The sequence below is a fragment of the Aulostomus chinensis genome, chromosome 4 (genome assembly GCF_037954235.1).
Source record: "Aulostomus chinensis isolate RoL2024-O1b breed Wild chromosome 4, RoL_Achi_v1.0, whole genome shotgun sequence".
Lineage (NCBI taxonomy): Eukaryota > Metazoa > Chordata > Actinopteri > Syngnathiformes > Aulostomidae > Aulostomus > Aulostomus chinensis.
Window position 1 is genome coordinate 2,349,932 of NC_141323.1, and position 15,717 is coordinate 2,365,648.

General features: G+C 41.4%; 1 protein-coding gene across 2 annotated transcripts; it reads left to right on the forward strand.

Annotated features, from left to right (window-relative positions):
- The first annotated feature begins 215 nt into the window (after nt 1–215).
- On the forward strand, nt 216–14,962 carry pik3cg (phosphatidylinositol-4,5-bisphosphate 3-kinase, catalytic subunit gamma). Of its 2 annotated transcripts, XM_086201028.1 has the most exons (24): nt 216–356; nt 1,835–2,054; nt 2,143–2,314; nt 2,398–2,660; nt 4,101–4,187; nt 4,267–4,367; nt 4,473–4,642; nt 4,715–4,902; nt 5,100–5,207; nt 5,807–5,891; nt 5,971–6,403; nt 6,487–6,585; nt 6,678–6,813; nt 7,759–7,824; nt 7,968–8,111; nt 9,106–9,187; nt 9,571–9,674; nt 9,940–10,086; nt 10,172–10,262; nt 10,345–10,475; nt 11,742–11,853; nt 12,239–12,396; nt 12,844–12,925; nt 13,139–14,962. In XM_086201028.1, exons 2-24 carry the CDS (start codon nt 1,842–1,844, stop codon nt 13,336–13,338), a joined length of 3,372 nt encoding a protein of 1,123 aa, XP_086057154.1. In that variant the 5' UTR covers nt 216–356; nt 1,835–1,841; the 3' UTR covers nt 13,339–14,962. The 2 variants fall into 2 exon arrangements, with proteins under 2 accessions (XP_086057154.1, XP_086057155.1); XM_086201029.1 differs by lacking the exons at nt 216–356; nt 1,835–2,054 and having other exon boundaries at nt 2,229–2,338; nt 2,552–2,660; nt 13,139–14,961.
- The last annotated feature ends 755 nt before the right edge of the window (nt 14,963–15,717 follow it).

Below are 15,717 nucleotides of genomic sequence, written 5' to 3' on the forward strand. Positions count from 1 at the left end.
ATTGAAAAATACAAGTGGGTCTTTTGTTTCCCTGTTTTATATTAATTTTGGCAAAAAAAATGGAGCCTAAACAATAAGAAATTAAACAATTTAATTTTGATCTTCATGCGTGTATGTCTACATCTTGCAATAAGACCACTTGTTCAGAGGTGTTTTATTTTGAAGAAAATACGGAAGTTTCGTTCTTCTTCTGTCTTGAAAAATCAAGCCGGCGCGTTTGACGGTCTTCCTGAACGGAGGCGCTGTACTATTTTAATAATTTTTAACCATAATTTGTAGTCATTACACGGAGTGTCAATGCCGAAAGTTTCTACTGGAGCTCCGGGGTTTGTTGCCTTCTCCGCCTGCGTTCATTGGTGAGTTCCACACATTAGTCAGACGTGTTTGGTTTTAGTTTTAGAAAACTCACGCCTCTTCTCCTCATTATTATGACAGCCGTACCGTTACATTCCCCCATAGATAGACCCACCTCCGCTAAAGTTGCTTTATACATTTTTAGTTCACTCTAGAATGCCCGTAACTGTTAATATTAATTGGCAGGCTAAATGTTTATGACACGGGTGTTAAAACAGCAGGCTGTGAATGTATAAATTACATTCACGGCTCTGTCGAGTTTAGCTTCCTGTTTTTCAACGACTTCCTCCTCTAATGTGAAACAAGCAGACGGGAAACCCCAGCCAGACAATCCTGTGACTTCTGACACGTGTATTTATAACCTTAACGTTGCTCTGCCTTTCTTAAATTGTTTACAGAAAGTTATATTTTTTGAGTTTTTCCTTCCACATTTGGTTTTACCGACAACAGAAAAAAAACACACATGAAGTTGAGATGGATACCAGACTTTTTAAATTCCACACATCAATTTTTTATTTTTTTTACAATATCAACGATACTGATGCTAAACTATTTTAAAATGGGCGTGTGATTTCTTTGAAAATTAAACAAAATAATGTCATATTGTTACTGTACATTTTATTAGAAGTACAAGTAAATAGATAAGTAAATACAACTCATATTAAATAAATGCTATGATGAAAAGATACATAGCTACATCATAGCTACATAATCGTAATATGAATAATTTATCAACTACATAAATAAGTATACATTTACATCATCTTAATTTTTTTAAAGTTCTTAACTAGGCCATGCCTTTTCAGAATGTCTATAAATGAGTCTATTTAAGCTTTCTGACATTAATGCTCAGGAAAGCACCCACATTCCTTGAACTGAGACCACAAATGAAAGAAGGGTTTAACAGCAGTTTACCATACAAAACTCTCCTTCAGATAACTTCCTGCAGTTCGTTCATGGTTGACTTGCTACTTTGGGATGTTCGGAAGAAGTCTCTTAACCGAGCTAATAATTTTATGCGCTTATTTTGTTTGGAAAGCACAATCAATGTCGTGTGGTACATTGTATTTCTGTGATATGTCTTGCAGAATTGTGCATCTGGCTAGACAGCTACTTCACGCACCAAGTGAAATCATTGCAGACTGTAGATGATGAGTTGAAGTATCTCAATTTACTACCAGTGTGACTTCCCAACTACAGAATTTCTTTGTGCAACCGGTGAAGTTGCCCCCTGCCGCTCAACATTGCCCTCTGTGTTCAGGGCTGGAGGCTATGCCCACTCCTTTTTAAACAGTCAATGGTCAGATTACAGAAACAGGATTATCAAAAAGCTGTTTCCTTGTGACTGGTGTTACTGCTTCTAGAATAAACAAATAAAATAGAAGTATGGTGGTTCGGAAGCTTATGATAGTTAGCAGGTGTTATTATAAATACCTCTCAACAACATATCAGTTTCTGTCTGTGTTTTTTGTTCATCAAGCTAGGCGATGGACAGGCAGCCGATGCAGGTGAGCGACGAAGAAAAAGTGGTCTTGCGAGAAGAGATTCGTTCGAGGAGAAGAAGGAAGGCTATCACCTCGTCCTCCTGCACCTCCATGGATCAGATCACAGTGGAGTTTGTTCTGCCCACTGTGTCACGGGGTGGAAACAGTCCCGACGTGCTGCAGCTGGAGGTGGCAGGAAACTGGACTGTGGAACAGGTTGTTTGTTGAAATCCTTTATGATTTGTTATGGAGGTTGAAATGCATATCATAGCAATCATCGTGTGTATTAATTCTCTGCCCTCAGGTGAAAGCTCAGGTGTGGCTGAAGGCGGTGACATCAAACCTCTGTCCTGAATTCTACCAGCGCTTCTCCCCTGACCACTGCATCCTGCTCTACCAGAAGAAGGGCAATACATGTGAGATCTATGACAAGCACCAGGTCTTCCAGACTCTGGACTGCATCCGCTACTGGAGAGGTACCACACCGGCTAGATTTAGAAGTGGGTAATCGAGCTGTGGTGTAAGATAATCTAAAACACATCTGACGTATTGTTAAAAGCCTTGAAGAAGGAAGTGGGCCGGATCAAGCTGGTGCCACGGCCACAGCCCTCCGACGAGTCCCTGCAGTACCAGCGCTATCTCAACTACCTGATTGGCTATGACGTCACTGATGTCAGCAATGTACACGATGATGAGCTTGAGTTCACTCGCAGGAAGCTTCTGACGCCCCGACGCATTGAGTTGTCTGACCGCGACCGAAAACTCTACTCCATGGACCCCTGGGTGACACGCAAGCCACTGCCTGAACATCTGCTCAGCAAGGTGGGTGTTTGTTATCATTCCGTCTTAAATATTGCACATCGGTTCCTTAACATATTCTGTGGTAGCACATTATTTGTGCAGGTCTGTGGAACTTTTTTAATGTTGCATTTGGCTGGAAACGAAAACGGAACCGAACATGAATTCTGAGAAATTCTAAGACAATGTAACAGCTTTTACTGTCAATAATATTTTGTCTGACAGAAAAGTAATTATGATTTATTATAGTGCGTACAGTACCACACTGGAATGATTGCCCTGACATTTTCATTTTGATTCCTTGCTGTATGTCGTATAAATAAATAAAAATAAATCACTGCGACGGCACGGTGGTGCAGTGGTTAGCACTGTCGCCTCACAGCAAGAAGGTTCCGGGTTCGAGCTCGGGCAAGGGATCTTTCTGTGTGGATTTTGCACGTTCTCCCTGTGCCTGTGTGGGTTCTCTACGGATACTCCGGCTTCTTACCACTGTCCAAAGACATGTACTTGGGGACGAGGCTAATTGGATACTCTAAATTGTAAGTGTGAATGGTTGTTTGTCTCTATGTGTTGACCCTGTGATGGACTGGCGACCCGTCCAGCGTGAACCCCGCCTCTTGCCCGAAAGCCACTGGGATAGGCTCCAGCCCCCCCATGACCCTTAACAGGAATAAGCGGAAGAAAATGGATGGATGGATGGATGGAAATAAATCACTGCACTTCTATGTCTCCGCAAATTGTGCCTGTCACAGTGACAATGACCCTTGACCACCAGAGTCTTTTCAATTAATTGTCAAGTCCCAGTGGTCTTTTTTTGGGGGAGGCAAATTTTAAGAAATCCTGATATATCACAATAATTATATGTGTAGTTCTTCACAAATGTCCACGGGGACTCAAACATGAAGATTTTGGTCATCAAAGGACCACACGAACCCCTAGTTACACCTTTAGAGTATTTATTCTAATTAGTTACAAACTTCCAATGGAACTAACGAATCAAACGAAAAAAATGGTGGTGAAAGGGCAATTTCTCAGGGACAGTTTCAGGGAATCTCTTCAATATACGGCACAAATGTCGACTCGGACTCAAGGATGAACTCAAAAGATTTGGTCATCATGGTTATCACGTACACATCATTAAGGGATACAACTGCTATGTGGTATTCGTTGTTGAACCGTTCTGGCACTATTTAATGATACATATTTAGCTAATCATAATGGATAATGGTTCATAATTGGAGAGTAAAGAAGAGCTATAGAAATAAAGATACAAAGGGGAAAAATATTGATAGAAAAAAAAAACTACAGTACTTGATGGATTCCATAAATAAGTTGATGAGCAGCAGAGTGGTATTACGACAAGGTAAATGTTTGATCGTGTCATCAGTGAACTACTTGTCAGACACGTTGTCTTTTTGAGTTTTGTCAGTAAGTCGATAGACTGTCTATCGTCCCTCCCTTCAGGTCAGTAACGGCCACATCCTGATGGTGATCCACATCCGCACGGTCAGCCAGACCATCAAGGTCTCCATTAACGATACACCAGCACAGGTGAGGAAGGGTTCCAACTCTTTGTTCTCCATCTGAAACGTTCATTGCACTATTTCAGTCTTTTCTCCACCTTGCTCAGGTTCTGGCAAGCTTTTTTTCCAAAAAAACAAACAAGAGGGTTTTACTTGGCATCCCAGAGGATATTTGCGAGGCTGACTTTGTGCTGCGTGTGTGTGGCAGGTATGTCAAATGCCAAAATGCTTCTGGTCATCTTTGCTTAAAAGACTGATTGGATTACTGGAGGCTGCTGTTGAACAGTTGATATTTTACAATTGTCTCACACAGGGAGGAGTATCTGTACGGAGATAAACAACTGAAAAACTTCAACTGGATCCGTCAGTGTCTAAAGAACGGCGAGGAGATCCACCTAGCTCTTGAGACACCGCCTGATCCTGAACTGGATCTTGTCCATGAGGAGGACTGGGCCCAGGTGGATGATTGCACTGGAGTTGCAGGTTGGTATTTAAATTTTTTGTGAGTACTGCTTTGTTTTTGCGTGATGATGCAACTAACACGCTATTTCCCAGGTACCCATGAACAGTTGACCATCGATGAGAAGGACCATGAGAGAGTGTTCACCGTCTCCATGTGGGATTGCAACAGGAAGTTCAGAGTGAAGGTACTCGGAATCGACATCCCATCTCTGCCCAAAATCCCAGACTTTGTTGTCTTCATAGAGGCCAGCATCTTCCACAGTCAGCAACTCCTAGCCCAAGTAAGAAAGTGTTCAACAAACTTCAGGATTAAGTCAAAATTTTTGAATATATAATTTTTATTTGAGATAAATCATGATGAGATATTGGCAAGAATTATTTGAGTCAAAGAATGTTATTGGCATGAGAGTAAAATAGATGGAGCAACTCTTAGCTGAGCATCTGGCAACCCATCTAAAACCTGTTTTTACTGTTTAAGGAGAGGACATCTTCAAAAACTTTTAATGAAGAGGTGTTGTGGAACTGCTGGTTGGAGTTTAACATTAAGATCAAAGACCTTCCTAAAGGAGCACGACTCAATCTCCAGGTAAATATTTGGATCATTTACAATTTCAAATGCCTGAGCTGTAATGTTTTTGGCTTGTTTTTCTGACCATCTATCTATCCATCCCATTCTCATGTATGCAATATCTCAGGAACACTTTGAGGAAATTTCTTCAAATTTGGCGCAAACATCCACTGGGACTAGAGGATGAAGTGAAAAAAATTTGGTGGTGAAAGGTCACTGTCACTTGTTGCCTTCATGGAATTTCAAAAGATTTTGGTGGTTGATGATGATGGTCAATGTGACAGGCACAGGTTGCAGTGGCATACGACTGCAACGCAATATTTCTGGTTTGGCATGTAGTCTCAGAAGCCATCGGCTATGACTGACGACTTTGTCTAAGAACAAGGGCCATTTTTTCAGCGAATATCTGGTCCAAGACTTCCTTGTACAGTCCACCATTCATTCTTTACAGTCCATACAGCAACTTGACATGTTTGCATGAAGATGAAAGATGACGAATACAAGCTGATTGTCTCAAAAGTAGCAAGTTTACTCTCAGATATGTAAGCAGATTAAATTAGAAAAAAGAAATACTTTGTTATTGTGGAGGTGAATGAATGTCTATTTTTGGCACCCAGGTGGTTTGCAGGAAACAACCACAGACTCCAAACTCAAAGGGAGGTTCCCACCAGGAGAACACAGCAGGGGGAGGCAGTCATGATGGTACGGGGGTATTACTTTTTTTTTTTGCCAATCCATAAAGAAAGCCAGCAAGGGTCATTTGTGTCCGTTCTTGTTCCAGGAAAGACAAAGAGCCGTCTTCTATACTACGTCAACCTGTTGCTGGTAGACCACCGCTCTCTGCTGCGCCAGGGGGAGTTCATCCTCCATATGTGGAAGATGCCAGAGAAGAGTGAGGAGAGCAGCAGCAGCAGCATCAACGCAGACAAGCTCACCTCGGCCACTAACCCGGACAAGGCTTCTTCCATGGCAATCGCCATCTTACTCGATAAATACTGCTACCCTGTAGTGCTTCCAAAGAGCCGGGATGTGGGCCGGGATGTGGGGCCGGGGGTTGAAGAAGCTGAGGGAGGAGAGCGAGGTCAGAGAGAGATGCCAAACCACCTGAAGAAACAGTTTGAGGCCATCGTGGCAACCGACCCCCTGCACCCCCTGAGCCCTGAGGACAAAGAACTGCTCTGGCATTTCAAACAGGAGTGTGTGCGTGACCCCAGGTACTTGTATGACTCCAAACAAGCTGCAGATCTTAGTTTTTCATGAATATTGAATAATGTAACCAAACCCTTTCTGTGCCCAGGGCCTACCCAAAGCTGCTGAGCTCTGTCAGGTGGGGGAAACAGGAAGATGTTTTGGCAACGCATCGTCTGTTGGAGCGCAGCAGTGCGTGGGACAGCAGGTAAGAGCTGGTTCTTCATTGTGTGCTGCATCTATCCTTGTTACAGCTGGTAAAAGTGTATTATCACTAGTCATCATGTCGTTCCCGTTTAGTGGCCTGGATGTTGGCTTAGCCATGCAGCTGCTTGACTGCCACTATTCAGACGCTCAGGTTCGCTCCATGGCTGTGAGAAAGCTGGAGACCCTGGAAGATGACGACGTGCTCAGATACCTGCTTCAGCTTGTGCAGGTGGGTCTTTTTTATTTTACAAGCTTCTTCCCCACTATGTTTAACAATCAGACAAATAGAAATCAAACCTTAAATAGTAGATAGACTGTGCTTTTCCTTGAGCAGCTGCAACTTTAAAATGCTGTTCACATGTTGGTGCAAATACCTCCTTAGGTCTACCCAAGAAAAAAGATTACATTTTTACTACTACTTCTGCAGCCAAAGGTCTTAATATGTTATTCACCACTTGCCCAGGGTCAGAAATTAACACCTTCCAAGTGCCAAATACTATGGGTGTTCTGTTTCGCCATTTGTAAACCTTGGCAGTCAATCCACCAGCTAGTGGGTCAATACTTGAAAAATATGAATGTAAAAGAATATACAGATTTGTCTGATACACCTACGCCTTAACTCATTCCCATTCCACTCTAGTACTTGCTTTTGCATAACAGGCCAGCCATGGCCGTCAACGACCAACAAATTCAGGGGCATCCCGTAAACTCACAAATCTATTCTCAGAAGGGTTGAAAACACCAAAGTTTTATCTTTTTTGCCCCCAAGCTTTTGTAACTCACAATTACATCTTAAACTTTAATGCTGTTGTTTTCTTTATGTTACATCTTCCAGTGGAGTCTTAAATATCATTCCTCTGTGAACACAATGAGCTCTTGTCTCCTCACCGTGCCTATTTCACGTGCAGTCCACATCACACTCAATCACCTTGGAACTCTGCCTGTTAAAAGAAGAAAAGCTTTGTGATTTCTGCAAACAAAGTTCTGGTTCAGGGTGGAAAACACAAACACATCGCATGGATGTCCTAATCCATAAAATTTAAACAAAACCTTCTCTGTTACATTTTGAATAATCAATGTAAGGTTTTCTTTGTGTGTGTGTGTGTGTGTGTGTGTGTGTGTGTGTGTGTGTGTGTGTGTGTGTGTGTGTGTGTGTGTGTGTGTGTGTGTGCAGGCAGTCAAGTTTGAGCCCTACCATGACAGCGCTCTGGTCAGATTCCTGCTGAAGAGAGCTCTGAGGGTGAGGATAAACATTTGTGTGTCATTTCATCTAGCATCAGTACAAACTTAGCATTTACATGTTCTGATATAGATCACTAAAAATGAAAATTTTGGTTTCCCATCCTTTATTTGTCTTTATTTTCTTTGGTTTTCTTCCACTAGAGTAAGCGGATTGGTCATTTTCTCTTCTGGTTCCTGCGCAGTGAGATTGCTCAGTCCATGCACTACCAGCAGAGGTATGCTGTCCTGCTGGAGGCTTACCTCCGAGGCTGTGGTGAAGCAATGCTGCAGGACCTTGGGAAACAGGTGGGAACTAAGTCGTAGCTGTTACATACATGTTGGTCCTTACAGTTAATGGCACGTGTCAATAAGAAAATGCTTCAGAAATAGATTTATTATTCCTGAAGACAAACTGGTTGATCACAATCCCAGCATGCTAAATTTGTCAAATATCAACAAGTCATTGAAGTACAATGGTCATGACTTTGAGGGTAAACATGTCATTGCTTTTAATTTTAGCTTAACACAAATTTGTTGAAATTATGTGCTGAAGGTATGACCTCGTAGGTCCTGGAGTAAGAATCACACAGAAAAAAGCCTTTAAGTTTTCCACGTTTTCCACATGTATCCATATGGCTTTTTCTCTGTTTTTTCACATTGGAATTTACAGGGGATTCAGACAACACGTGAACAACATGTGTTTTTAACACGCAGGTTTTCACGTGTCAGATTTCATAGTTCGCATAATTGCTTGTACATGTGATCACATGAATTTCAAATGTGACAAATGGCATGTACATGTGACATGAATTTCTCATATGGTAAATTGCATGTTCTTGTTATTGTGTGTATTTTACATACGGAAAATCACATGTACATGCACATGTTTTTAAAACATTTTCACATGTCAACTTTCAAGGTTCCAAAATGGCAAGCACATGTGATCATGTGAATTTCTCACGACAAATTAAATATTTATGTGATTTAATGGATTTCACAACATATTGCGTGGACAGACGATCGTAAGAATTTCTCATATGACAAATGGAATATACATGTGATCAAATGAATATCATGAGACAAACTGCGTGTACATGTGGTCATGTAAATATCATGTGAAAAATGGCATTCACCTGTCATAATATCAATCACATTTGGAAAAAATTGTTCATGTGATCGCAGTAATTGCGCATGTGAAACTTGTGTTTTTTTCCTGTAAGGGAAGGATAGGAGCCACATGGCCCTGAGCTCTGCTGTATGTCTTTGATGATCTCATGATGAGCATGCATGTGCGCTCCAGGTGGAGATGACTGAGGCTCTGCAGAAAGTCACCCGAGAGATCAAGACTATGTTTGCTGACAAGTACGACGTGACATCACAAGGTGAGGAAGTATCAAACGCTGCTAGGTGACAGTCCGTCAGTTCACAGAGTACAGATGTATTATTTAACATCTAGGTTAAAGCCTAAAGTACTGTGGACAAATTATATAAAGAACTTTCTGTATTTAACTTGACTTTTAATCTGGATGTCTTCATTTCAAAATCTGCAGATACACTTTATGAAACTAAAAACTCAGTTCAACAGTTTCTAATTGTCACCAGCCTCTTTAGTCACTACAAAACCTGCTCATCTCTAACTCTCTGTTGTGCAGGTATAAAAGAAACAAGGTGATCACAACTGCTGCAGTATGTGTCTATTTTATCTTGGCTTAAAGAAAAAATAAAACTAAAGTTGTGTGTGTGTGTGTGTTTGTCTGTTTGTCAGTGGTGTTTCATTTGCGCCAGAAGCTGGAGACTTTGCAGTCATCTGCTCTGCCAGAGAGTTTCAGGGTCCCTTATGATCCTGGACTGAGAGCAGGGGCCCTGCTGGTGAGGCGCGCGCACACACACACACACACACACACACACACACACACACACACACACACACACACACACACACACACACACACACACACAAACACACACACACAAACACACACACACACATGCACTTTAAACCTGGGCTTTAAAAACACATTTTAATTTTAATTTTCTTGGTGTGAGTGCACAAAGCTGATCTTGTGCATATAATCAAGCTTTTTGTGTGTGTGTGTGTGTGTGTGTGTGTGTGTGTGTGTGTGTGTGACTATAGATCGAGCAGTGTAAAGTCATGGCCTCCAAAAAGAAACCACTATGGCTGCAGTTTAAAAGGGCAGACCCCACCACTCTGTCCAAGGACCCCATTGGCATTATCTTCAAGGACGGTGACGACCTTAGACAGGATATGCTCATCCTGCAGGTGATTGACAATGTCTATGTTTTATTTCAGACTAACCAATGCGTTGGGAATGATTGACATATTACGTCTACTGATGTCCGCTCAGATTCTGCTGATCATGGAGTCAATCTGGGAGACTGAATCCTTGGATCTCTGTCTTTTACCGTACGGCTGCATCTCCACTGGGAACAGGATAGGTCCGTTACACGGCTGGAAACCTCCAGAATGAGTCACATGTTTCATGTCTCATATTTACTCCACCCCTCTTCATCGGCGTAGGGATGATAGAGATCGTGAAGGATGCCACCACCATTGCCAACATCCAGCAGAGTGTCGTGGGAAGCACCGGAGCATTTAAAGATGAAATCCTTTATCAGTGGCTGCGGGACAAGTGTGTCAGTGAAGACAAGGTACAAGCAGCCTTTCCTCATGAGTTAGAATTATATAATCATAACTGATGCAACAAAGACACTGTTATATAGTTTTATCATCTGCAGGTGCTGACGTAGCTTTGGAGCAGATTTACTCAGTTTATAACTGGCTCTGTTTTTAGTGTAGGAGTAGGAAGTAGCAGTGTGACAGACAGGACGGAAGAAGCCCTCAGGGGTTTTCCTGTACTCACCACAGTACTCACTTGTGCTACTTTTAGCTACAACACCTGCACCTGTAGTTTCATGAATTTGCACAGCTGAGAGCTGAGATCAGCTAATCATCACCACATTAACTTTTCTGTTCTTCACGTGAGGTTGTAGCACCACACAGAACGCAATATCTATCTCTGTCTATAACTTGATCGCAGTTCCTGAGGAATGCCATTTTTGTTTGTGCTTGATCAAAACAAATCAGCCCAAAGTGACGTCCAAAGCTCAGTGAGGCACAGAGCCACTCTTCTCCTGTGCTGCCGAGGCAAAGCTCTCATCCTCCCCAGCTCATGGACTGCAGCTTCAGCAGATCTAAAGTGTGTGTGAAGCCTGTTACAGTGAGCAAAGCGGACATTTGCTGGCGAAAACAGAATCATTTGGATTTGAACAATGAAGCATTTCACTGATATAAATCTTCTAAATCTACAATGTTTTTCCCTTGATTAATCTCACAGTATTTATTAAGGCAAACTCTACAGAGTTCATAAGGGGTTCTAAGACTGTCTTCTTTAATCATAGATAGTGAGCCTCATCCTCAAAACACACCGTGCCTGACCTCTGCTGACCTCTCTGCCTTTTGGCCAGACATTTCTAGCAGCCCTAGAAACATGCCAGGGGCTTTCTCTAACAGAGCAGTTCACACTCCTGAGTGGAATGTGACTCTAGCAAGCACGATACTGATGTCACTGGTCTCCTGTTAGCCAGACAATGCAGGACAAGCTGATAGCTGCTTGGTCCACAGTGTTTGCCTGCAAACTGTGGGGTTTTTCTAGATTAAAAAACCCCCCAAACAAAACAGATTAAATATCCAAACATGCATATTCTTACCTTAAAGCTTGAATTGTAGATAAGTAGGAGTACAACAACAACAGCATACTCGTGGATTCATCAGGGGCAAATAAACACAAACTGTTTGATGTCCAAACCCTCATAAATGGCTTAAATAGAAATAACCCAGCCACCCAAAATACTGCCGATGAAGCAAGGACAAATTTTGTTTTATTGGCAGTAACTGTGTGTTTTCTGCAATTGTAGTTCCAGCAGGCTGTGGGGAGGTTCTTGTATTCCTGTGGCGGCTACTGTGTGGCCACCTACGTCCTGGGTATTGGGGATCGCCACAATGACAACATCATGATCACTGAGTCTGGTAAAGTCATCTTTCATTCACTCTGTGACCGAATATATTATGTATAGATGTACGTAAAGAATCTGCAACAGCATCCTGTGCTATTGGCATCATTCATCAAGTGGCAAGTAGATACTTGAATAAAGTTTAATAGATAACTAAATACCTGTAAAATATAGTTAGTGCCGGGTTGTTGTTTTTTTTAAACTTTTTACTGGAAAAAATTGACACTGTACGTCAACAGTGATTGTCGTAAAATATTGCCTGTTATATTTAACATGTAACAGAGTCAGCCATTACTTTGTGCCATGACTGAAACAAAACTGAAAATTTCAGTCTTGAATTTGTTTTTGTTTTTTTTGTAAAGGAATAAATGCTACAAGGATCATCTTTTGTGCTTCTGCAGGCAACCTCTTCCACATTGACTTTGGTCACATCTTGGGTAATTACAAGAGTTTCATGGGAATCAGTAAGGAGTGGGTTCCCTTTGTGCTCACGCCAGACTTCCTGTACGTCATGGGAACATCAGGGAAGAAAAGCAGCCCCCACTTCCAGAAATTCCAGGTGCTAAAAATGGGATTTGTTCAAGTGAATAGACTGCATGTTACATTGATGATTTCTTCTTGATGCAGGTGTTTATACTGTACAGCTGAAGACAAAAAGACATTCATACCAACACGTTCAACCTGCTTTTAAACAAACAATAGGCCTGAAATGTATGAAATGCAATATTTGCAAAACTCTGCAGTGACTTGCGTGCCAGTGCTTCATTTCATGTCTGCATAAACAAATTTATATTCACACGAGGTAATTACTTACTTGTGAACAACATGGTTACCTGGCTAAGTCAATGTCTGATGATGATGATGATGATGATGATGATGATGTCAGGATCTCCAAACAAAGCTTGTAGCTCATCAAGCCCATGCTATGTCCCCCCCCCCCCCCCCCCCCCATTTTCTGTATGCGTTTGTCCCGTATGTATAAACAGTGTTTTGCTCCCTCCATCAGGACGTGTGTGTGAAAGCCTACCTTGCGCTCCGGCACCACACCAACCTGCTCATCATTCTTTTCTCCATGATGCTGATGACTGGTATGCTTTCCTTTCCTCTAATAGTCCCTGAGCTCCTACATATTGTAGTTTTTTTTCAGTTAATTTCTTCATTAAAGGTTGAGTCACATGGACATATACAGTTGTAAATATAACTCCTCCTGTTCGCATCATCAACATTTCTTACAGGTATGTATTTTGAAAGGAAAATTAAACAGATTAATAGTGAGACTTTGATTTGTTGCCTCCCAACAGGCATGCCTCAGTTGACTAGCAAGGAAGATATCGAGTACATACGTGAGGCGCTGACTGTTGGTCGGAAAGAGGACGAGGCACAGCGCCACCTGCTGGACCAAATTGAAATCTGTAGGGAGAAAGGCTGGATGGTTCAGATCAACTGGTTTGTTCACCTGGTGCTGGGGATCAAGCAGGGCGTGGAAAAAAGGTCCACATAGAACTCACTGGAGATAAGAAAGAAGGACTACATCAAAATGAAAAGAAAAATACAAAAGCTAATTATGTTTGTAGAATGAAAAGTTTGAAAAGCTATTGGAAAAGTTATGAAAGCTTTCACAAAGCATTTAATTTTCAGTGTTCATGCAAATACATTTTTATCTTAAATTCCAGACTTCATCTCAAACATGGGGCAGTACCAGGTAACAAGACGTATGAAAAGCTTAAATAAAGTGTTTCTGCAGAAGTGAATGAAAATGTTAGCAAAGACAATGAGAACATCAGCATGTGAGACAGAATTAAATGTTCTTACTTTGAATGCTGTCAATATTTGGAGCAGTAAAACCTCCCTAAAGAGAGATTATTATAGTATTTTTGTGTTTCACTGCTTGAACCAAGTCAAAAATCAGACTAAGCTCACACCAAATAACATTTGTCGTATTTGTTGGTTTTGAGTCACAAGCCTGCCAAAAATACCTCTAAAGTTCCACAGTCTTAAAGTTCCAATAAAAAGACAATTAAATCCAAAATAAAGATTGCAGATTTGTTTACAATGGAAATTAGGAGTTTTTAGTCAAACTTAGTCACCTGGTGGATACACAGATAGTTAGCCAAGTACCCATGATGCTGTTCTACTACTTCTCATTAGCCGTCTTGCACCCTACCTGTGATGGAGCTTCAGTGTGTCCTTGTAAGAATAATAGGTTAGGTGCATTTTGGAGGATGGTATGTTCTTCAATTGTTGCTCATTGACATTTCAGTGCATCTGCAATTGCCATCGCCTTCTGTAATATGCATAGATTTAAACAATTGGTCAGATTCAGAGTTTTCACATAATGTGATATTAACTGCGTGGTATTAAAGTTGTAGTATATATATAAATTAAGATATTTTTTTAATGTGCAGAGACCTATCCTGAAAGCCTCAAATGTAAATTCCAAAAAATACATTTAAACACATGGAACTCTATGATGATGAATGGTGACAAAAGCATTTGCTGGTCAGTGCTGTTGTCACCTCAGCCACGCGAGGCTCCTGAATCAGCTTTTTGTTCTGGTACCACATGTTAATGATTTTTATTGTGTGTTTTTCTACTTGGCTGTTATATTTAAATTTCACCATAGCAACAGTGACATGTAAAAGCCCCAATAAATCTGCACATTAGTCTTTTCTATGTGACCTGAAACCTTTTCTTGTTGTATTCATGATTTTATATGTCCCATTAAACCAACCCTGACTAAAGCCTACTAAGGATTTTTGTGACATGCTACTCTGCAAGATGAACATCAGTATTTTTCAAATATTGTATAAAGGCCTATGCTTACAGAAGTGTAACTTTTGTAATTGTTTTTGAATCATCAGTGCTTTAAATCGGGTCTCTCATTGACTCTATAAAGTAAAATGAATGAAGAATGTTTTGCCGTTCCTTGTCAGTGTATCAGACAATTAAATGTTTGTATTATACTTCGTTGCTGTTTCTTTCACAAGTTGGTCTTTGTTCTTTTTTTACTTGATAAAAATGAAGGATTTTGTGAGTCTCAAAGTCTATGCACCAATGTCATACCACATCATTTATTAGCCTTGAAATTAGGGTCTGACCTATTGACCGGGTGCAGTGCAGGTTCAAATGACTTGGCTGTCTGCTGCAGCACCTCTTCTGGAGCTTAGCTGGATCAACTGCCGGGGGGGGGGGGTGCAAAAATGTTGATAATTGCAGCTTTAAGTGAAGAATTTAGAGGCAATGCATGCTGAACCTCCTCTCTGTTCCTTTGTTAGTCCATTTATATAAAAAAATAAACTTTTTTTTAATAAATGTTCTTGATTTCCTCAGTCAAAATGATGATAAATGACTGTTATAGCCTCTTAGGATAAATATGGTAAATTTAAGTGTTTTTCATCCCAATACCCATAGAAGTGGTCAGGACTGTAATGTTATACTGTACGACATCTTACATGGTGTAATGCTGATAGTCCGGATCTGGTGATGTGTGAGGTTAAACAAGGTTGTAGTCCACTTCCTCCTCTCCCTCTGCCTCAATCTTGCCCTGCTCAGAAGTTGTGTGCTGATTTCCTTGTATACAGACATCCAGTCCATCATGTTCTGTCTGCCTTGGTGAAATCATCCATGTCAAGTCAAGTCAGTTTTATTTGCATAGCCACGAGTCAAGTAAGGCTGCTGGGGCCGGGTGCGGCGGGAATCCCCAAACCTGCCGGTGGACACCAGAGGTGAGGAAAGCCATCGGGCTGAAGAAGGAGGCTTACAGGGTATTGCTGGCCTGTGGGTCTCCAAAGGCAGCTGACCAGTTTCGGCAGGCCAAACAGTGTACAGCCATGGTGGCCAAGGCAAAAACTCGGGCGTGGAAGGACTTCGGTGAGGCCAT

Bases quoted from the DNA above. Each gene is read 5' to 3' on its own strand.
- pik3cg (XM_086201028.1), top strand. From the start codon at position 1,842: ATGGACAGGCAGCCGATGCAGGTGAGCGACGAAGAAAAAGTGGTCTTG. The intron at 2,661-4,100 runs GTGGGTGTTTGT...CCCTCCCTTCAG, and splicing joins CTGAACATCTGCTCAGCAAG to GTCAGTAACGGCCACATCCT. The intron at 10,087-10,171 runs GTGATTGACAAT...ATGTCCGCTCAG, and splicing joins AGGATATGCTCATCCTGCAG to ATTCTGCTGATCATGGAGTC.